At 41.1% G+C, this 16,545-nt stretch overlaps 1 protein-coding gene across 3 annotated transcripts in view; it reads right to left on the reverse strand.

The window, feature by feature from the left end:
• LOC147210670 (uncharacterized) overlaps positions 1-16,545 on the reverse strand; it is a 36,954-nt gene that overhangs the window by 10,322 nt on the left and 10,087 nt on the right. For 2 of the 3 annotated variants that reach the window (XM_086114508.1, XM_086114499.1), the window contains exons 4-11: positions 16,274-16,499; positions 15,771-16,049; positions 15,501-15,681; positions 1,151-1,664; positions 825-984; positions 628-744; positions 367-522; positions 70-220 (exon numbers count right to left, since the gene is read on the reverse strand). In XM_086114508.1, coding sequence (XP_085970634.1) covers positions 70-220; positions 367-522; positions 628-744; positions 825-984; positions 1,151-1,664; positions 15,501-15,681; positions 15,771-16,049; positions 16,274-16,499 — 1,784 coding nt within the window. The remainder of the gene's footprint in view (positions 1-69; positions 221-366; positions 523-627; positions 745-824; positions 985-1,150; positions 1,665-15,500; positions 15,682-15,770; positions 16,050-16,273; positions 16,500-16,545) is intronic. The other variant, XM_086114517.1, reaches the window with a different exon arrangement.

Consider the following 16,545-nt stretch of genomic DNA (forward strand, 5'->3'; position numbering starts at 1 on the left):
TTTAAGATACATAATAAACAATTGGAGGAAGTCCTTATGATGTTAATATCCTATGTTTACTTAACTCACCTGTGCATATCTTGCATTTAAGGTCAAACAGGTGGGCCTTATGTTCTGAGGTGGTGTCTTTAAGCATACAGGTAAGAGCATCTGACAATGCGCTCCCCTTGCTTGGCTCATTTATTTTGCTCTTAAGAATGGGTGTCTGCAGACTTCTCTTCTGTTTGTAGGGTGAAAAAGAAATCAACTTCAATCCTGTGAGTCAGCCTCATGACTCATCGGTCATTATAACCACAGCTTGTAGACAATTACATATCTTAAGAGGAGAGATTGTCATTATGATGTCAAACGGAGACAAATGCTCACATTGCCCACTGGTCTTCTATCAGATTTGGTGACGTTTAACGAGGGAAGATCAACCTTCACAGCTTCAGGTTTAGTGACATGCAAACAGGGAAGATCAACCTTCACAGCTTCAGGCTGCTGCATTAAACTGGGCGTTTTGGCAGCTCCATCTTTAACCTAAAAAACAAACAGGGCTTTGTAGATCCAACATGGAAACTACTGGGAACTTGTTAATTTACGACGCCCGTCTTCTTTTTCTTTGGCAGCAGACATGCGATTTACCTGTGATGTGTTCTTGACACTGTTGTCTGGCACCTTGGTAGCCTGCATGTCCTTCTGGCTCATCCTGACCAGTCTGAAAGGACTGATGTCTCCTTGTACAACTCGATACAACAAGCCCTAGACAAAAAAAATGATACGTTATTACTGTACATACAGCACCTATCAATTGAAATAGCACCTAAGAACTTGGAGCAAACCTTGTTTCTTGGATCTTTCAAATTGAACATAATTGTTCTGTACTTATTCATGTATTTGCTGTCTGTATTGCGAAATATGTCAAACATCTCCGTCTCAATGCTTGCAACAAGTTTTGCAGCATCGCTGTCAGACATGGTCAATTCCTCACACTCACAAACCCTGGACAAAGAAATAGAGAGTCAATATATTATGAACTAGCCAATTGTGATGTCGCTGCACATTTTAATATTGTAGTAAGAATACCTTGTTTTTTGGGTTTTTTTTTTTTAAACAACATACTGTATGTATGTCCAATACTTAAATTGCTGAATATACTTAATCTTACCTTTTGGACAAGATGCTTGTGAGGGATCGCTGGATGCTCTGTCTGACCTGGTGATTTGGCTGAGAAGGTCTGGAGGAGGGTGCGCTTGGTGCAGGGGGCACAGGCAGATTTCGGGTCTCGTTCAGCAGGGTTGGAACCAAAGGCTTATGGCATGAGGCTCCCACATGGCTTGATGAGGGCTCAAGTCCAGACTGCTTCTTTGGTATTATGTATGTTGCCAAAGAGTTCAAAACAGTCCCAGTTTCATTGTGTTCAGATCCTAATCTGGTTGGAGAACGTGAGGCCGTACACGAACCGGATTTCGTTCTTATAGGAGATGCGGAGGCACCTGATTCTTCGGTTGTTTCAACACATGTGTCACATTTTGTGGACTCCATTGTGCTGACATTAGGGTTACTCTTCTGTGGTACGTGTTCCGACACAGGGTGAGGTGAAGGACACATATCTATGGAGGGCTCCTCTGAATTTGGTTTTTGGGGAGTTTCAGTCGCTTTTAGTTTACATTCCTTTGAAGCTGTCGGGCAGAAAAACAGCAAGAGATTGTGTCAACATGACTGTCTGATGGCTACAGTGACAAAGTACTGTGCAAAAAGTCTTAGCCAGCCTCACACTGAGTGACACAATTCAACTAGTCGGAACTGGGCAATTATGAAAGAGCTACTATATAAATGCTTGCACACCTACCAACTTGTTGCCCCCCCCAAAAAGAAAGAAAAAGCCATATTTATCAAGAAACAACATCTGAAAGCACTAAATAGCGAATTATACATATAAGTATTTTTTAAATAGAATACACACACCAACACATTCATGCATACATATGTACATACATACATATATATATACTGTATATATATATATAGAGAGAGAGAGAGAGAGAGAGAGAGAGAGAGAGAGAGAGAGAGAGAGAGCGAGAGAGTATGTATGCATGCTGCTGAACTTAGCACATCCGCCTCACAGTGCAGCGGTCCGTTCCTGCATGGGGTTTTCCGTTCCTGCATGGGGTTTTCTGCGGGGTTCCTCCCACATTCCAAAAACATGCATGGTAGGTTGATTGAACAATTTAAGTTGTCCCAAAGTGTGAGTGTGAGTGTGAATGGTTGTTCGTCTCCGTGTTCCCTGCATTTGGCTGGTAACCAATTCAGGGTGCACCCCATCTACTACCCGAAGACTGCTAGAATAGGCTCCAGCACGCCTGCGGCCCTCGTGACCCTTGGATTGTGTGTGTGTGTGCGTGTGTGGATGAGTGTGTGTGCACACATTTTACAGTGGCAGGTTGGATCTCACTCAATATCTGTAAACTGGATTTTTGTTGTGACTGACTGGCAGAAATATCAGTGCTGAGTTGTTTAACCCACCTAGATGGAAATGCCATGAAATAAAAGTTGGAATTTTGAACTTTGGTGTGATATTCATCCTTTGATCAAACACAAATGCCTTCAGTACACAAAAAAACCCCCAAATAATTTGGCCTTGCCGTTCCGATACTTTTGAAGGGGACTGTCATCTTGCACTTCAAAGCTAAAGTCTTGTGCTTCGTTTGTGGCGCACAGGGTACATTACAATGGAAGTCCAAGAATTTGTCTGATTAAGATTAGTGAATGAGTCAAATATTTTGTGAATTGAAATGAAAACTCCCAAAAAGTGAAGTGATTCCTTTGCGCAAAAAATGACAAGCAACAGTATACTGTTCTCTGTTGGCGATGTGATCAAGCAATGCTTTCTCTCTAATATGTCCAAATAAAAAAGGGCCATTTGGAAAATGTACCCAAAGCTGGACATACTGTCACGGGAGGGCTGACTTTCAACCTGAGCACAAAATGATAAAATGTGATGCGAATGACACTGCTCAGCAACTCATCTTTGTAGGAGGAATAACTGCCGACTTCAAAAATACAGAGGGACTGGAAGCCATCCAGTCTTGTCCAGATTTCACTTGTGGAAGCCCAAAACAGACTTCCATTCTTTCACTGAGTAAAATGACCTGAAAGCCCTGTCTGTCATGGATCTATTGCTTTTTATATTGAGTTGTTTACATTTTGCAACATGACAATGTATTTTTGTTTGTTGTGTGTTCAACATAAAAAGAAATCCTGACCAAATTATAATTATCTTGTTCATGACTCACAATTTTAGATCTTTATTCTATTAGAATATTAATTTCAAGATCTTTTGGTAGCAGGTATAATAACCAAAACTGTTTAATTTACAGAACCTTGTTATTGAGCAGAGTGAAGCGCAACTATTCAAGCCCTCTGACACAGCTTAGTTGCTCATGTGGCCCACTGGAAAAAAGTAACTTCCCACCACTGCTCTAAGGTACCAATAATGGTGGCCAGGCCTGTACATGCAGCAGCTCTGACATTCACTATGTTGCCCCCCCCCCCACCCACACAATGTCCCACTCAGCTTACCACACAAATAACCAAACCGACATTGCTCCAGGGCATATATATAAATAAGAAGGACTCTGTGCTGAATTATTTAAAACGAACGGGAACAATGCCACATTTTAAAGGGAAATTTCTTCATTTCTTCCAAGCCTGCACTATTTATTGTGGTGACCGATTTCAGGTGTCACTTTTGTCTCCCACCACATCCAGACTGAAGCACCATGGTGATGATTCCACATTATGGGAAGTTGCATTACAGTTAATGTTGTCAATCTCTGATGATGTGTATGTCTCTCTGCTATACACCCAAAAAAAAAACTGTTCATAGCAGTGTATTTCATAAAAATATGAGTGTTACTGGTTGGCGGCGCAGGAAAGATTGGTGACCTTTGCTGCAGATCACATTGGGTCGTCAACATCGCACACAGGTGTCACCCTTTAGAGACTATTTGGCCACCACACAGCAAGGTCAAGTTCACATGTGTAGCAACGTAACACATTGTGAGTTATGATCCAGACACATGCAGGTGGGCTGGCTGACTTAACGGGTTGCTGGAGCACCCGCTCCTGTTCCCTATGAAGTCTTTTACTGCATTTGCATGTGTGAAAGCGTGTCTGTAGCTTTTCAAGAGCAAGATTTAACATCATCAACAATAACACTGCACATTTTAAAAAAATGTTTACCATAAATAATGCAATGTAAGTAAGATTTTCGAGACGTATTGTACAGTAATGTATAGAAATATATTTAGTAGTATGGGCGGTATAGTATTATTTATAAATGAGAGGTCATGTTGAACAACAGGTGGATTTTTTGTTTTTTTACGCACGGTAAAATCTGTACTGTATTGCGCAAGCGGTTAAAGGTCAAACTTAAAAAAAAAAGAAACTTAAATCACTCTCAACTCTCAAAAACCAGATGTGGTACACAAAAGTATTTTCATTCGCATCATTTTTTAAATCAATGTCAAACATACATTTCAGGACACATAAAGCCATCTCTGATGAAAATTTGATCATTGATATTTGATCAGTGTAAATAAACTGCTTTTGCTTAACGCTACCATCGGGCCCTAAGATCAGAAGTGCCATGAATGCATTGCTAAAGAATTTTACTTTCATTATTGTACTACCAAAAGGGGTGTTCACACGGCACACATTTGCTCCGGCGCTGCACCGATGTACAGTATTTTGTTGCGATATATTTTACACCGGAGCAAATTTTGTGGAGCGTTCACACGTACAAAGCCGCTGAGCGTGTCAGCACCGGCACAGCGTCGGTGCACCTCCACTTGGGTTCACACGGCACTTTCTGCAGCGGAGCAAAACGATAGAAAACAAATGAGCTGTCGTGTTGGTTCTTTTTAAAACTTTTACACAACTCCAGCGACTACTGTAAAGGCACCTCCTTCTCGGTGTCCGTGCCTTCTGCTCGAGAGTGACCGCCCCGAAAACATAAATCAACGATGACTTCAATGACACTCAGAAAAGCAAACATGTAATGCGCCAAACAGAAAATCAAGAGAGGAAATCACAAAATAAATTATATATGGGGGGCGGGGGGTTATGAACACACAACAAAGGAACAAACTACACAAACAACTCCGAGACAGCCCGGTCTCCTACAAAAGGAAAGATGACGTTTGGGGACTATTCCCCCCCTCCCCCGTTCTAGTTGAGATGGTATAACCCAAGAGGTGCTTGCTACTGTTACCAGCCAAGTCTTGTGTCGTTATTAAACAAAAACATGACGGAAGTCCGACAGAGCACGAAAGCAACGCATTCTCGCCGTACGTAATCAACTCTTCACGAGCATTTGCTCTGGAGCAAATTTAACCCAGTTGCGTTCACACGTGCAAATTTACATTGGTGCTGCTTCACAAACGAGCATTTGCTCTGGAGCAAATTTTAAAACCACCTCCCTGAGGTGGATCAAATTTGCTCCGGTGTAAGCTGTTTTCCGGGCCTACGCTGGAGCTAATTTGCACGTGTGATCGCTCTACTGGGGCAGCCCTGGCGTAGCACTGGAGCAAATCTTACCGTGTGAACACCCCTAAAGGTGCTCACTCAATACCGTGAAAAAAACCCCAAAACAACAAAATCTGTATAAACACAAAGTAAATGAGGACAGTTAAGCAATGTTATGCAGTGGATGGTGAAAGTGAGGTAGCTGACCTTTGAACAGCGGGGCACCAACATCTGCGAAGCCCCTGACATGATGTGACTTTTTTTCCATTATTATGGCAACATTTTATAACTTGCATGCAAAATGCAAATTGTGGACATAAAATATTCATTTATTGCTAAGAAATTGATTTAAGGTGTGCACAAAATACTAAACTGGGGGTTTAATCCTAATCCTAGGAACAATTGTCTGGGGTAGCAAATGCCACGCGCCGTCGTGAGAAACTGCAGTACCTGATGTTCTTATGGTAGGTTTCTTTTGTGATTCTGTTGTTGTCATAAGCAGGTATTGCCAGGTTTTTAAGTCAGTCTTTTAGCTTATTCACAGACTAAAATAAAATTCAATCATACTATCCCTATTGGCTGTATTTAGCCCTGGCCTCTGCCGCCACACCGTTTCTAGAAGTGTTCCCATGTTGTTGACCTAACCTCTCCCGCCATTTCATGGCCCAAAAGTAGTAGTATTTCGTGGACAATAAATGAGCATTTTGCATGTACGCTCGATGATTATTGTGGCTACAATTTTTTATTTTTTTTAATCATTGTGTCATGTCTATGGCTTCAACATCTCCTGTGCCTGTTCTAATACAGTTACGTAAGTTAGCAACAAGCAGAGCAGACGATGAGTTTGAGGTAAACTATGTTTCAGTTAGGTGTTTCAATCGCTTGTTAACGCAATGCGCTAACATCTTGAATTTTGAGTAACTGCGCCTCCAAAGCTCTCTGTAAGGACGGCCCTGTTGTGATTCATTCATAAATTCTTTTTTTATTCCATCGGCTGAACTCATGTATCCTTTGTGGACTGATTTGAATAGAGAAGCATAAACACATTTTTGTCACGCAGCTGCTTGTTCTGAACTGATGAAACAGAATCTCAGTACATACAACACAAACTCAGGTTAAGATGAAGGCAACAACACCAGAAGTCAACCGTGAGTGACCGTGGCCAGTTTTAAAATGAACACCCTATGGTGTTGAATTAACACCAGCAGATTTGCAGGTTGGTAAACTTTTCAAGTGAGTTGCATCTTCATTTTTTTTTTTCAGAAATGCAAGTCGTACAATCCTATCCTAACTACTTTTTTGTAAAAAAAACAAAAAACAAAATCAACAACAAAATAATAATATTTAAAAACCATGCATAATTAAAATGTATTATTAAAAACTACTTTGGCTGAAGAGCGTCTTTCAGGTCAGCTGTAATCTGACAACGTACGTATACAGTAAACATTTCCATCCCCGGAATTCTATGAAAAGGAATTTCCTTCACCCGAAATAAAAACCTATGCCTTAACATTTTGACTACGATATTACATGTTATGGGAACTTACGCAAGCGGAAATTCCACTAGCCGTAACCCGGATGGAGACGGAAGGCCGCGGCAGCTTAAATACATGCAACGCTCACCCGATGCGACGGAAAGACACGACGGAAGACACGTTTTCAATTCGCCTTTTTCTATCATCAGATCCAAAATGACGACGTGTAAGTGACTTTTTATTGGAGCGCATTTTACTCTAATTGCGAAAGATTTTAACTTTATTCACTGGCGTCCTGTAGATCATGGCATCGAAACGTAGAAGAACTGTAATGACTGTAGCGGAGCGAGTGAAATGCATCCGTTTGAGCGAGGCTGGACATAAAGTAAAAAGCATCCAGGAGACACTTGGAGTTGGAAAGACGCAAATCTACGAAACTTTAAAAAACAAGGCATTGATTCAACTCCTGATGACAACCACCATCCAGCAAGGAAGCAATGCAAATGGCAACAAAAATCCTTCAGTATGCACAAGAATCACCAGAGATCTGAGATCAACGGGACAGTTACTTGCAACTAGCAAGAAAACTGTATGACACGCAGGCAAACATTGTCATAAACCAAAGAATGCTTCCAACAAAACAATCCAAAATAGACATTTTTTTCCCCAAGACAGAAAAAAAACCCCCATTAAAATACTGTACGTATTGTACTGTTGTGATTTTTTGGGATACACCTGTATTGCAGTTTTTGTTATATAAACAGATTTTGGACAATATATTTTTGCATTTTATTGATTGCGTTGTTACACGTGCATTTTGTCAACATACTTGCGGGTTCATAAAGGACATGTACCATGCTCATTTCCCAAATGAGGAATTTCTGTTATCAGGACAGGTTGGATAGCGCAAACACGAGTCCGTACTCGAGAATGTTTACTGTACTGTGCATATCACGTCATGCCATAATTGTGGCCACCAGAGGGCGATCACGTTATTGTTGCTGAAAGCACTTAGTACTGTAGTTATAAATAGGGAATACACTCCAACGTTTCACTGAGAGATACGAGAAATGCAAAAACTTTAGACGTGTATTTATGGACTCAGAATATGCGTGTGTGTGTGTGTGTGTGTGTGTGTGTGTGTGTGTGTGTGTATACAGTATAAAGGCATGCATGTAATGGACATTACATACATTTTATGTATGTACGTACAATCTGAAAAAATAAACAAATTTGAAAAACAAATGCCGCTTTTTCATTGTGTCACAACAGAATTATTTAAAAAAAATAACTCATAAAATGTGAAAAATGATGGTACAAGGTTCAACAAGATGTGTCCTCTTAATAGCATCAGAGGTGTCTTCAAACTTCTAATCAGTCAGTCGGCCTATTTAAAGGGTGACAAGTAGTCACTATGCAGTAGGGTGACATGGTGTATACCACACTTAACATGGACTAGAGAAAGCAAAGGAAAGAGTTGTCTCAGTAGATTTGAAAGACAACTATAGAAGCAGGTTAAAGGCTATAAGAACATCTCCAAGGAGCTTGATGTTCCTGTAACTGCAATTGCACATATTGAGAAAGTAGCTAACCTGCCTGGACTTGGCCGCAATAGGAGGAGGAAACGTATGATATGAATGGAAACATAACAGTTCAGAACAACCTCCAAGAAATTAAAGGTGAACCCCAAGGTCAAAGTTCGTCGGTGTCAAATTGCACCTTGTGCCATTGTTTGAGCCAATGTGGACTTCATTGGAGATGACCAAGGAGGAAATCTTCGAGAAGTAAAAAAGGGAGACTGAGTATTTCCAAATTGCACGTTCACAAGCCACAAAGCTTCTGAGAGAATGTCCTGGACATACGATTCAAAACTACACATCAGTCCTATGTTTATAGATGCAAAAATGTAGCATATCAATGAAAAACATTTTGAATGCATAAAAACACTGTCATGTTTGGTAAACATGGAACAGGTTCTGTTGTGTTGTGTGGCTTCGTTGCTACATCTGACACACGGGGTCTTGAAACTGTGCAAGGTACAAAGACATCTAAAGACTACCAAGGTGTTCTCGAGACAAATGTCCTCCCCAGTGTCAGAAAGTTTGGTTTCATTGGTTGATCATGAGTTTTGCAAAAGTATAATGATCCAAAACACAGCTTAAAACAAAACAAAACAGAAAAAAACCCAAGAATGGTGAGGAGCAAATTATTGAACGATTTCCCATACTATGAGCCTTGACCTAAAATCTATTGATCGTCCGAGGTAGCAGCTGAAACATGCCTTCTGGAGAAAGCATCCTTCAAACCTAAGACCAGTGGAACCGTTTGCGCACGAAAAGTGGGGCAAAATACCATCTGAGAGATACACAAGTATCCCCCTACCCCACCCCCCAAAAAAAGAAAAAAAACAGTTGCCAGTGGCTCAAAAGGTTTACCGGCAGTTGTGCAACATGAGTACCATCTTTTTGGCTAGTTTCATGAGTTTGCTCTCTAAATAATTTAGTTTAACCACAATTCAAAAGTGATGTCTAGTTTTAAGTGATGTCAAATTTTCATTCAATTTGTGTCTATGCATGTATGTATACATGTGTCTATCAATGTGTCCATGTACGTATGTGTGGACGTAGGTATGTTTGAGTTTGCATGTACGTACGTGCGTACGTACATAGGTAGCTATGTACTGTGTATGTGTGCATGTGCGATGGGTACACCCTGGCCTGGTCAATCATAGGGCACATAAAGGCAATTTACACTCACATTCATGCCATGGGAAATTAAGAGTCCTCAGTAAACCGAGCATGCATGTTTTGGGGAAATATGGGAAGCAGGTAAACCTAGAGAAAAGCCAAGCTCTTGCATAGGGAGAACATGCAAACGCCACACAGCACAGCCAGAGCACAGAACCTTTTGCCTTGGAGGCAGACGTACAAACCATTCCGACTGTGCTGCTCAATTGGCCGATTACATTTTCCATATACAGCACAATAATAACAAGAGAAGGTGTCTTTGTCTGTGACAGTGACGTTGTGTTTTGTTAGATCCAACTGATCAACAATTCAGATTTAAACAAAAAAGAAAGCAGAGTGGGGTGTCTGCACAACTTCAAAATGCTGAGATCTGAAGAGTTGATTAAATATTCTGGTTTGAGATGTTTGATGTGACAAGCCATTTTTTCACATCCAATCGTCAGAGAATGTTTGCAGGGAAAGGCAAAGTTTGTGACGTGGTGAAATAGTCAAGAACTGTGCATGCAGTGCAAGCACGCATTCCAGCCAAGCACCAGAACATCCAGCATATGTGTAGGCTATGTTAAAAAAAAACTAATTTCACAGCCATGTCTCAAAAACAGCTATGTTTAGATCCGTGTTGAGTTTCCCCTGAATGTCATGAAAAAGTGCAGCAAGTCAGCGTGTGACGTGGTGACGTTGGTCACAGATGCCAACCTTTCTGAGCATGTTTTGACCTTTACACCAGTGGGAGCTTGTTTGAATCCACGGCCTGCACAGAGGAGCCCTTTGTCAACCAAGAGGTCAGTTAGGGAACCCAATAGAAGTGTCATCAAAAGGCAGCAGTGGTATGATGTGCAAAGATGAGGCGGAAGACAGATTCCACTGTTTACCGCAGATTTTTGTTTTTGTGATGTATTGACTTCATTTCAAATGTTCCAGAAGACCATGACTCTTTTTGTCCGTATTGTACAAAAAGATTGAGTGACAAGCGACAGATCCTTGCTTTAAATTGGCATACTCTGACCTCGATCAAATGGACCAATCCAGTGTACATTGTTTGAGATTTGTTGTCTTTCTGGTTTACCGTAAACTGCACCTTTGAGAGGGATGGGTGCAGTCTGTTACTTATGAGCTTAAATGTGTGATGATGAGTTTGTTCATATGTGACAGATATCACGAAACAGCTGGCTCGCTGTCAAAACACTGTTCAGTGTATTTTCAGGGGTAGTCAATGGTGTTACACTTGGATGAGTTGCTGGAGGTTGATGGGAGCGTGTTTCTAGACCACTGGTGAACTGACCCACAAAAAATTGTCGTGTGTTAGAAAAATTGGGGGCGAGGGGGGTCGCAGAGGGCAGGGTAATGGTCTGTCAACCAATCACATGGATGCTACGTTTGTACATTGTGGAGGGAAAAAAAGAGGAGGAATGACTTCATGTCAGCTGAGACACAGTCACCAAAATCTAACGCCGTTAATCGTCACGTGGACGGCAACTTTACTATCTATCTCCTAGAACAGCCTTTACAACCCCAAAACTCGTGTACAATTGTGGTTGTGAAAGTATGTTTGTTTGCAATACGGGAAGCAGCATCAGGATTGTGCAGAATGCAAAACATGTAGGAATTGATTTTATCGCATATGATGGCTGTATGTTGTAGAATGTGACTGTACTGTAGGTATGCATTATGACAGGCATATTGAGAGTGTGATTATAACCCACAATCCCTCTCATGGGATGAAATATGCAAGAATCACAGCTCACAAACTGAAGTGACTTTTGACATGTTTAGGAGCAATTATTCCAATTCAAGTGAATACACGTAGAATTCATCCGTTCCGGCCCCAGAACAAAGATGCCTGCCGAGGTACGACAAGCTTGGCGAGTTGAGATGCGGCCGGACAACCCACCCAACACTGTCGCACTGGCAGGCAGCGGAGCTGCTGCTTCCCCAGCCACAGCATGCTCCCAGCCTCGCCAGTGACACATTCCAAGGCTCCTCAAATCACAATTGCACTAGTATGTCACTTTCTTGGGAGCAATACTGAGACGTATCTGTATGTGAAATGCATGGAGCGGACAATGTGAGCACTGTGTGAGCAAAAGCACAACTGAGTGTTGCGCATGGAGGCAGGGACTGTTTGTAAAGCACTTTGTGAATTTTTAATCAATCAATATCTTTTATCTGAAAATTACGTTCATAAACCCACTTGTTTGTGAACAGAGGTTGTACTGTAATCAGTTTTACAGTGCCATATTGCAGTACATCTTGAGATGGGAAAAGGTTTGCTCTCCGAGAACATAAATCAGGGGTGCCCACACTATATCAGCATGCGAGCTCATTTACTTTTAAAATGACCAAGTCAAAATGACCTACGGTCCCTTCCAAAAGTCTTCGAACGGCAAGTTCAATTCCTTTGTTTTTGTTGTATTCTGAAGACCTTTTGGGCTTCAGATCAAAAGTTCAAAACTCCCAACTTTTACTTTATGGCATTAACATGACGACATGATAGACAAGACAAAACAGAAAATCTTTTGTTTGAAGCCACCCACTTTTCAAGTGAACAAAAGCAGTGAAACGGATGTAATTAATCTAACTTAGAGTGAATTACATGTAATATTTGGTGACATAACCCTGACTTCGCCAGACTGTTTCAGTCTTCATTTGAAATGCTTTTTCAGGACTTCATTGCAGATTATTTCTGTTCTTGTTTGTCTCTGGGGGATTCAACACAATATAGAATTTCATTGGGGGGGAGTGGAAGGTCTAAGAATGGCCAGGTCAATCACCAGACCTTAACCATATAGAGCATGCATTTTACTTCCTGAATAGAATCAAGGGAGAAGCCCCCAGAAATAAAAACTTAAAGAGGCTGCAGTAACGGCGTAGAAAAGGACTTCAGACGAAGACTGCAACAGTTTTGTGAAGTCAGTGAGTCGCAGGCTTGATGCAGTTATTACAAGTAATGCTTAGGCCACCCACTATGAAATGTCATTCACTTTAAAGTTCATTTAATAAGCTTGCTCCAATGCCTTTGATCACTTGAAAAGAGGGTGGTTTCATACAAAAGGTTTTCTGTTCTGATATAAATACCATGAAATAAAAGCTGTGGACTGTGGAAACTTGTGTCGTGATGTTCATTTGAAATCCAAATGTCTACGCCAGGGGTGGCCAACCTGCGGCTCGCAAGCCGGCTCGTTCAGTGCGGCTACAGGGCTTTCACGCAACAAGCGTCGAAAACGCCTCAGCAGTGGCGATGCCATTCAAACAATGCGCTAAGTACACAGAACGTACTACGTCAGCCGATCATCAATCCCGTTGATGCGCGCGTGTGTGCGTGTGTGTGCGCGTGCGCGAGGAAGGGTATGATGTGGATCTTTGCAGTAACACAGTAAAAAAATTGGCTTTTTGTCTCTGGCTGGTTGCCCACCCCTGGTCTACGCTATACAACAAAAACGATTTGCCATTCCATTATTTTTGGAGGGGACTGTATCAACAAAATGTTGTGTTTTTTTGTAAATATTTGAGCTCTTAATATGCGATAAGCCGGGCTGTTACTAACGAGCCGTACGCACACTTCCAAACAGGCGTATGACTTGCTGCCCTAATGGGTGATAGGTGGGCGTCTATGTTTTATTTGAACTCTTTTACTGCCGTTAACAGGCAGCTATATCAGTCGCTATAAAACTGCGAGTGGGTGAATTAATGCCATGGGATCGACCCACAGTCCCTTGGAGATCGACCGGTTGATCATGATCGACGCAATGGGCATCTCTGATAAAAATGTTTCCAACAATTTCGCATAACAATTATAGCATGTTTGTGCAACTGTTCCTCCGACTGTGTTCCTCATCAGCAGTAAAATAAAACCTAATGATTAAAATGTACATATATGCACAAGTGGGTAGTTATACACTACACTTACAGTACACCGTTACGTTCACTCTTTTCACACGTTTTTATTAGTCAGAGTAGTTTCGATGTAACATACGTTTTACTTTTTTTTTGCACATCTGTTAAAGAAACTGTACTTCGCGGGGTTCAACATTTGGGGACCTAATTTCTCAATATTACGCCCCAAAATATAAAAAGGAGGTTGCATCCGGTACGACCAGTGTCGAGGGGCAGGGAAGGAGGGTGTTAATTGGTATCTGTAGCAAATATTTCATATTTGCTTCAATGTAATTTTTGTGAACACTGTCTGCTATATGCTACTTGTATGTGTGTGTGTGTGTGTGTGTGTATATATATATATATATATTTTTTTTTTGGGTCAAAGCTATTTTATTTTAATTACTGTTCAACCCTCTAGTTCAATGCCAATGTTCATATTCTTGAGAATAAGAAGGTATTTGCTTTTAAAAAGGACATACTCGCTCCATCATAAAATCATCAGCGTTAAAAAAAAAACAATGAAAAAAAAACAATGATCATTTATCATGGTGAAAAAATGTGACAGGCCAAGGTGAGTGACCTCTGCGTATAGAGTGGAGCTAGCTGCAGATGACAGGAATGATTACTAACTACTTGAAAGTTCTAGTGGGGCCCATTATGTTCAAATGATACAGATCACTTCAAGCGCCAGTACTTTTGAGAAGTGACCAATATTTTGTGGAATTGTGATTCAAATAAATAACTTTATGGTGACCAGATTTTAAGTGAATAATTTTTACAATGTTACCTAAAAAGACATGCAGTCATTTTGTTTTAAAAAGGAGTGGATCTACAAAACTGCAGTGTTGAATGCGATGTTGTGGAAAATTTTGGAGCACCTATCCTTGTGCTAGTGCACAAAAAATAAAGTTGGGCGCACCATTGTAACCAGTTCCAAATTTTAATCTCGAGTCCTGCTTTTACATCATTACATTGAGTTGCATTCTATTTGCTACCTTGATTTTTATCTATTTATCAATGTATTGTTTGCATGATCTTTTTTGCAGGGGGGAGGACGTCTGTTGTTGTTTTAAATGTCAAGAGCACAGAATATTCCACCATGCTGGTGTGGGGATGAATAAATTCCCTGTCGCTTCGTTGATGTTTTCACCGACAATTCACCCCAACAAGCTGGAGGTGTACAGTGACTTTTATAGAATCCCACAACTCAAAACTCTGAGGAGCAAAAGAGGGAAGACTTTTGTCTATTAATAAGCATCGCGGATGAGTATGATGCATTTTAACGTTTTTATGTTTTTATTATGTTATGATATGAATACAGATTGTGAACTGCTGGATTGTAGTGTTGATGTTTGGTGTATCGGAAGATAAGGTTGAACAAAGTTTCTTGTTTTAGCAAAACTGGTATTCACATTCAGATGTGTGAAATGACTCAACTTTCTCTGTAAAGCCACAGATAATTATATTGTGTTTTTGTATATTGTTTTGTAATGTGATACTGGTGGTATTAGGAGGTTGATGAGGTCACGTTTAAGTTCCCACCGAATGCCCAGACATGTACCGGTGTCTTAAAATTCATTCAAAGTTGGATAATATATCCTCAAAGGGTACTGCTGTGGTTTGCTTTTTGATTTTCCAGTGATAGCAAACGGCTAAATTGAATGTGTTTCGAAATGCGAAAGGCATTCAAGATTGTGTTTGAGTACATCGCAGGTTACATTTGAACTGTAATATACTTACCAACTCCTGACCCCCGTCATGTATTTGTGATATGTATGACTGTATCACTGTGAGTGATTGTGTGACTTGTGCAAAGATGAAGGAAACCTTGTGCCAAAGGGGGAAAGTGTCTGTATGAATTGGAAGAGGATGAGTAGTGAATGGTACATACACGCTGTGTAAAACTTAGGTGATGGTTGCGGAGTGGCCTGAACTCCTGTGAGAGTGGGGTCACAGGCTAGGGAAGATGTAGCCTCTGTCTGTGTTCCATCAGTTTCCATCAGCTCGTCTTCTTTGGCACATTCTTCAGCTTTTGCTGCTAACCTCGCAGACACCCTACTAGAGCTTTGACCCTGAGGGGGAAGATATTTTCACTCATCAAGCATTTACATTGACACCATTTTTCTAGATCACTATGTTTGAAATGACTTGAATGGTTTACCTTTGCAGTAGGCAATACAGCTGTGGCTTTTTTCTGCACTTGACCTCTAGGATTGGACACCTTTGTGTCAGAGAGAGACTTCATAGTGAGAGCAGCATGCTGCACAATGCAAACAGTGCCACAATAAACAGATTCCTGCAATGCTGGTTTGGAGCATCCTGGGCCAATACACAATGGACGAGAACAACCTGTCTCCATCGCCCTTTCAGGTTCGGTTCCAGCCACAGGCCTTATTGCAGGAACCTCCTCTATGTGATTCACCTCCAAGTCTACAGTCTTCTGAAACCAGATTGGCATCTTATGACCAGACCTCAATTGGACAATTTTCAAACAATGCAACATTCACGTCACTTGGATAAGTCACAAATTCAGTGGCATTCAAGACGACAAATTCGGCTATGGTGTTTATAGAAACGGCAATAGCGCAACGTGTGATCAAACGAAAGAGGGCTGTCTGGAGAAATGATATATAGTGAAAACCATAATCCAAATTTAATGCGAACCTTCACGGAGTGCCACTCCTTTTTCCCCTCTAGTTCTTCACCAGAAGGACTGAGTGACAAGCTCTCAGGAGAAATTTCTGGATGGGAGTGACACTCGGGCTGGAGTTGGCTCAGCTGCTTAGTCGTGCAAAGTGAACATATGTAATCTTGACAGCCTTCTGACTCACTGACACCAACACAGTCGCCATGGAAATACTCCTGGCAACCGTTACAGGAGATCATGAACCTAGAAGGGGGGAACCAAATGAAGGAATCAGGAAGTTAAAGTCATA

Source organism: Hippocampus guttulatus, chromosome 1 (genome assembly GCF_054856545.1).
Source record: "Hippocampus guttulatus isolate MCC_2025c chromosome 1, RoL_Hgut_1.0, whole genome shotgun sequence".
Classification (NCBI taxonomy): Eukaryota; Metazoa; Chordata; class Actinopteri; order Syngnathiformes; family Syngnathidae; genus Hippocampus; species Hippocampus guttulatus.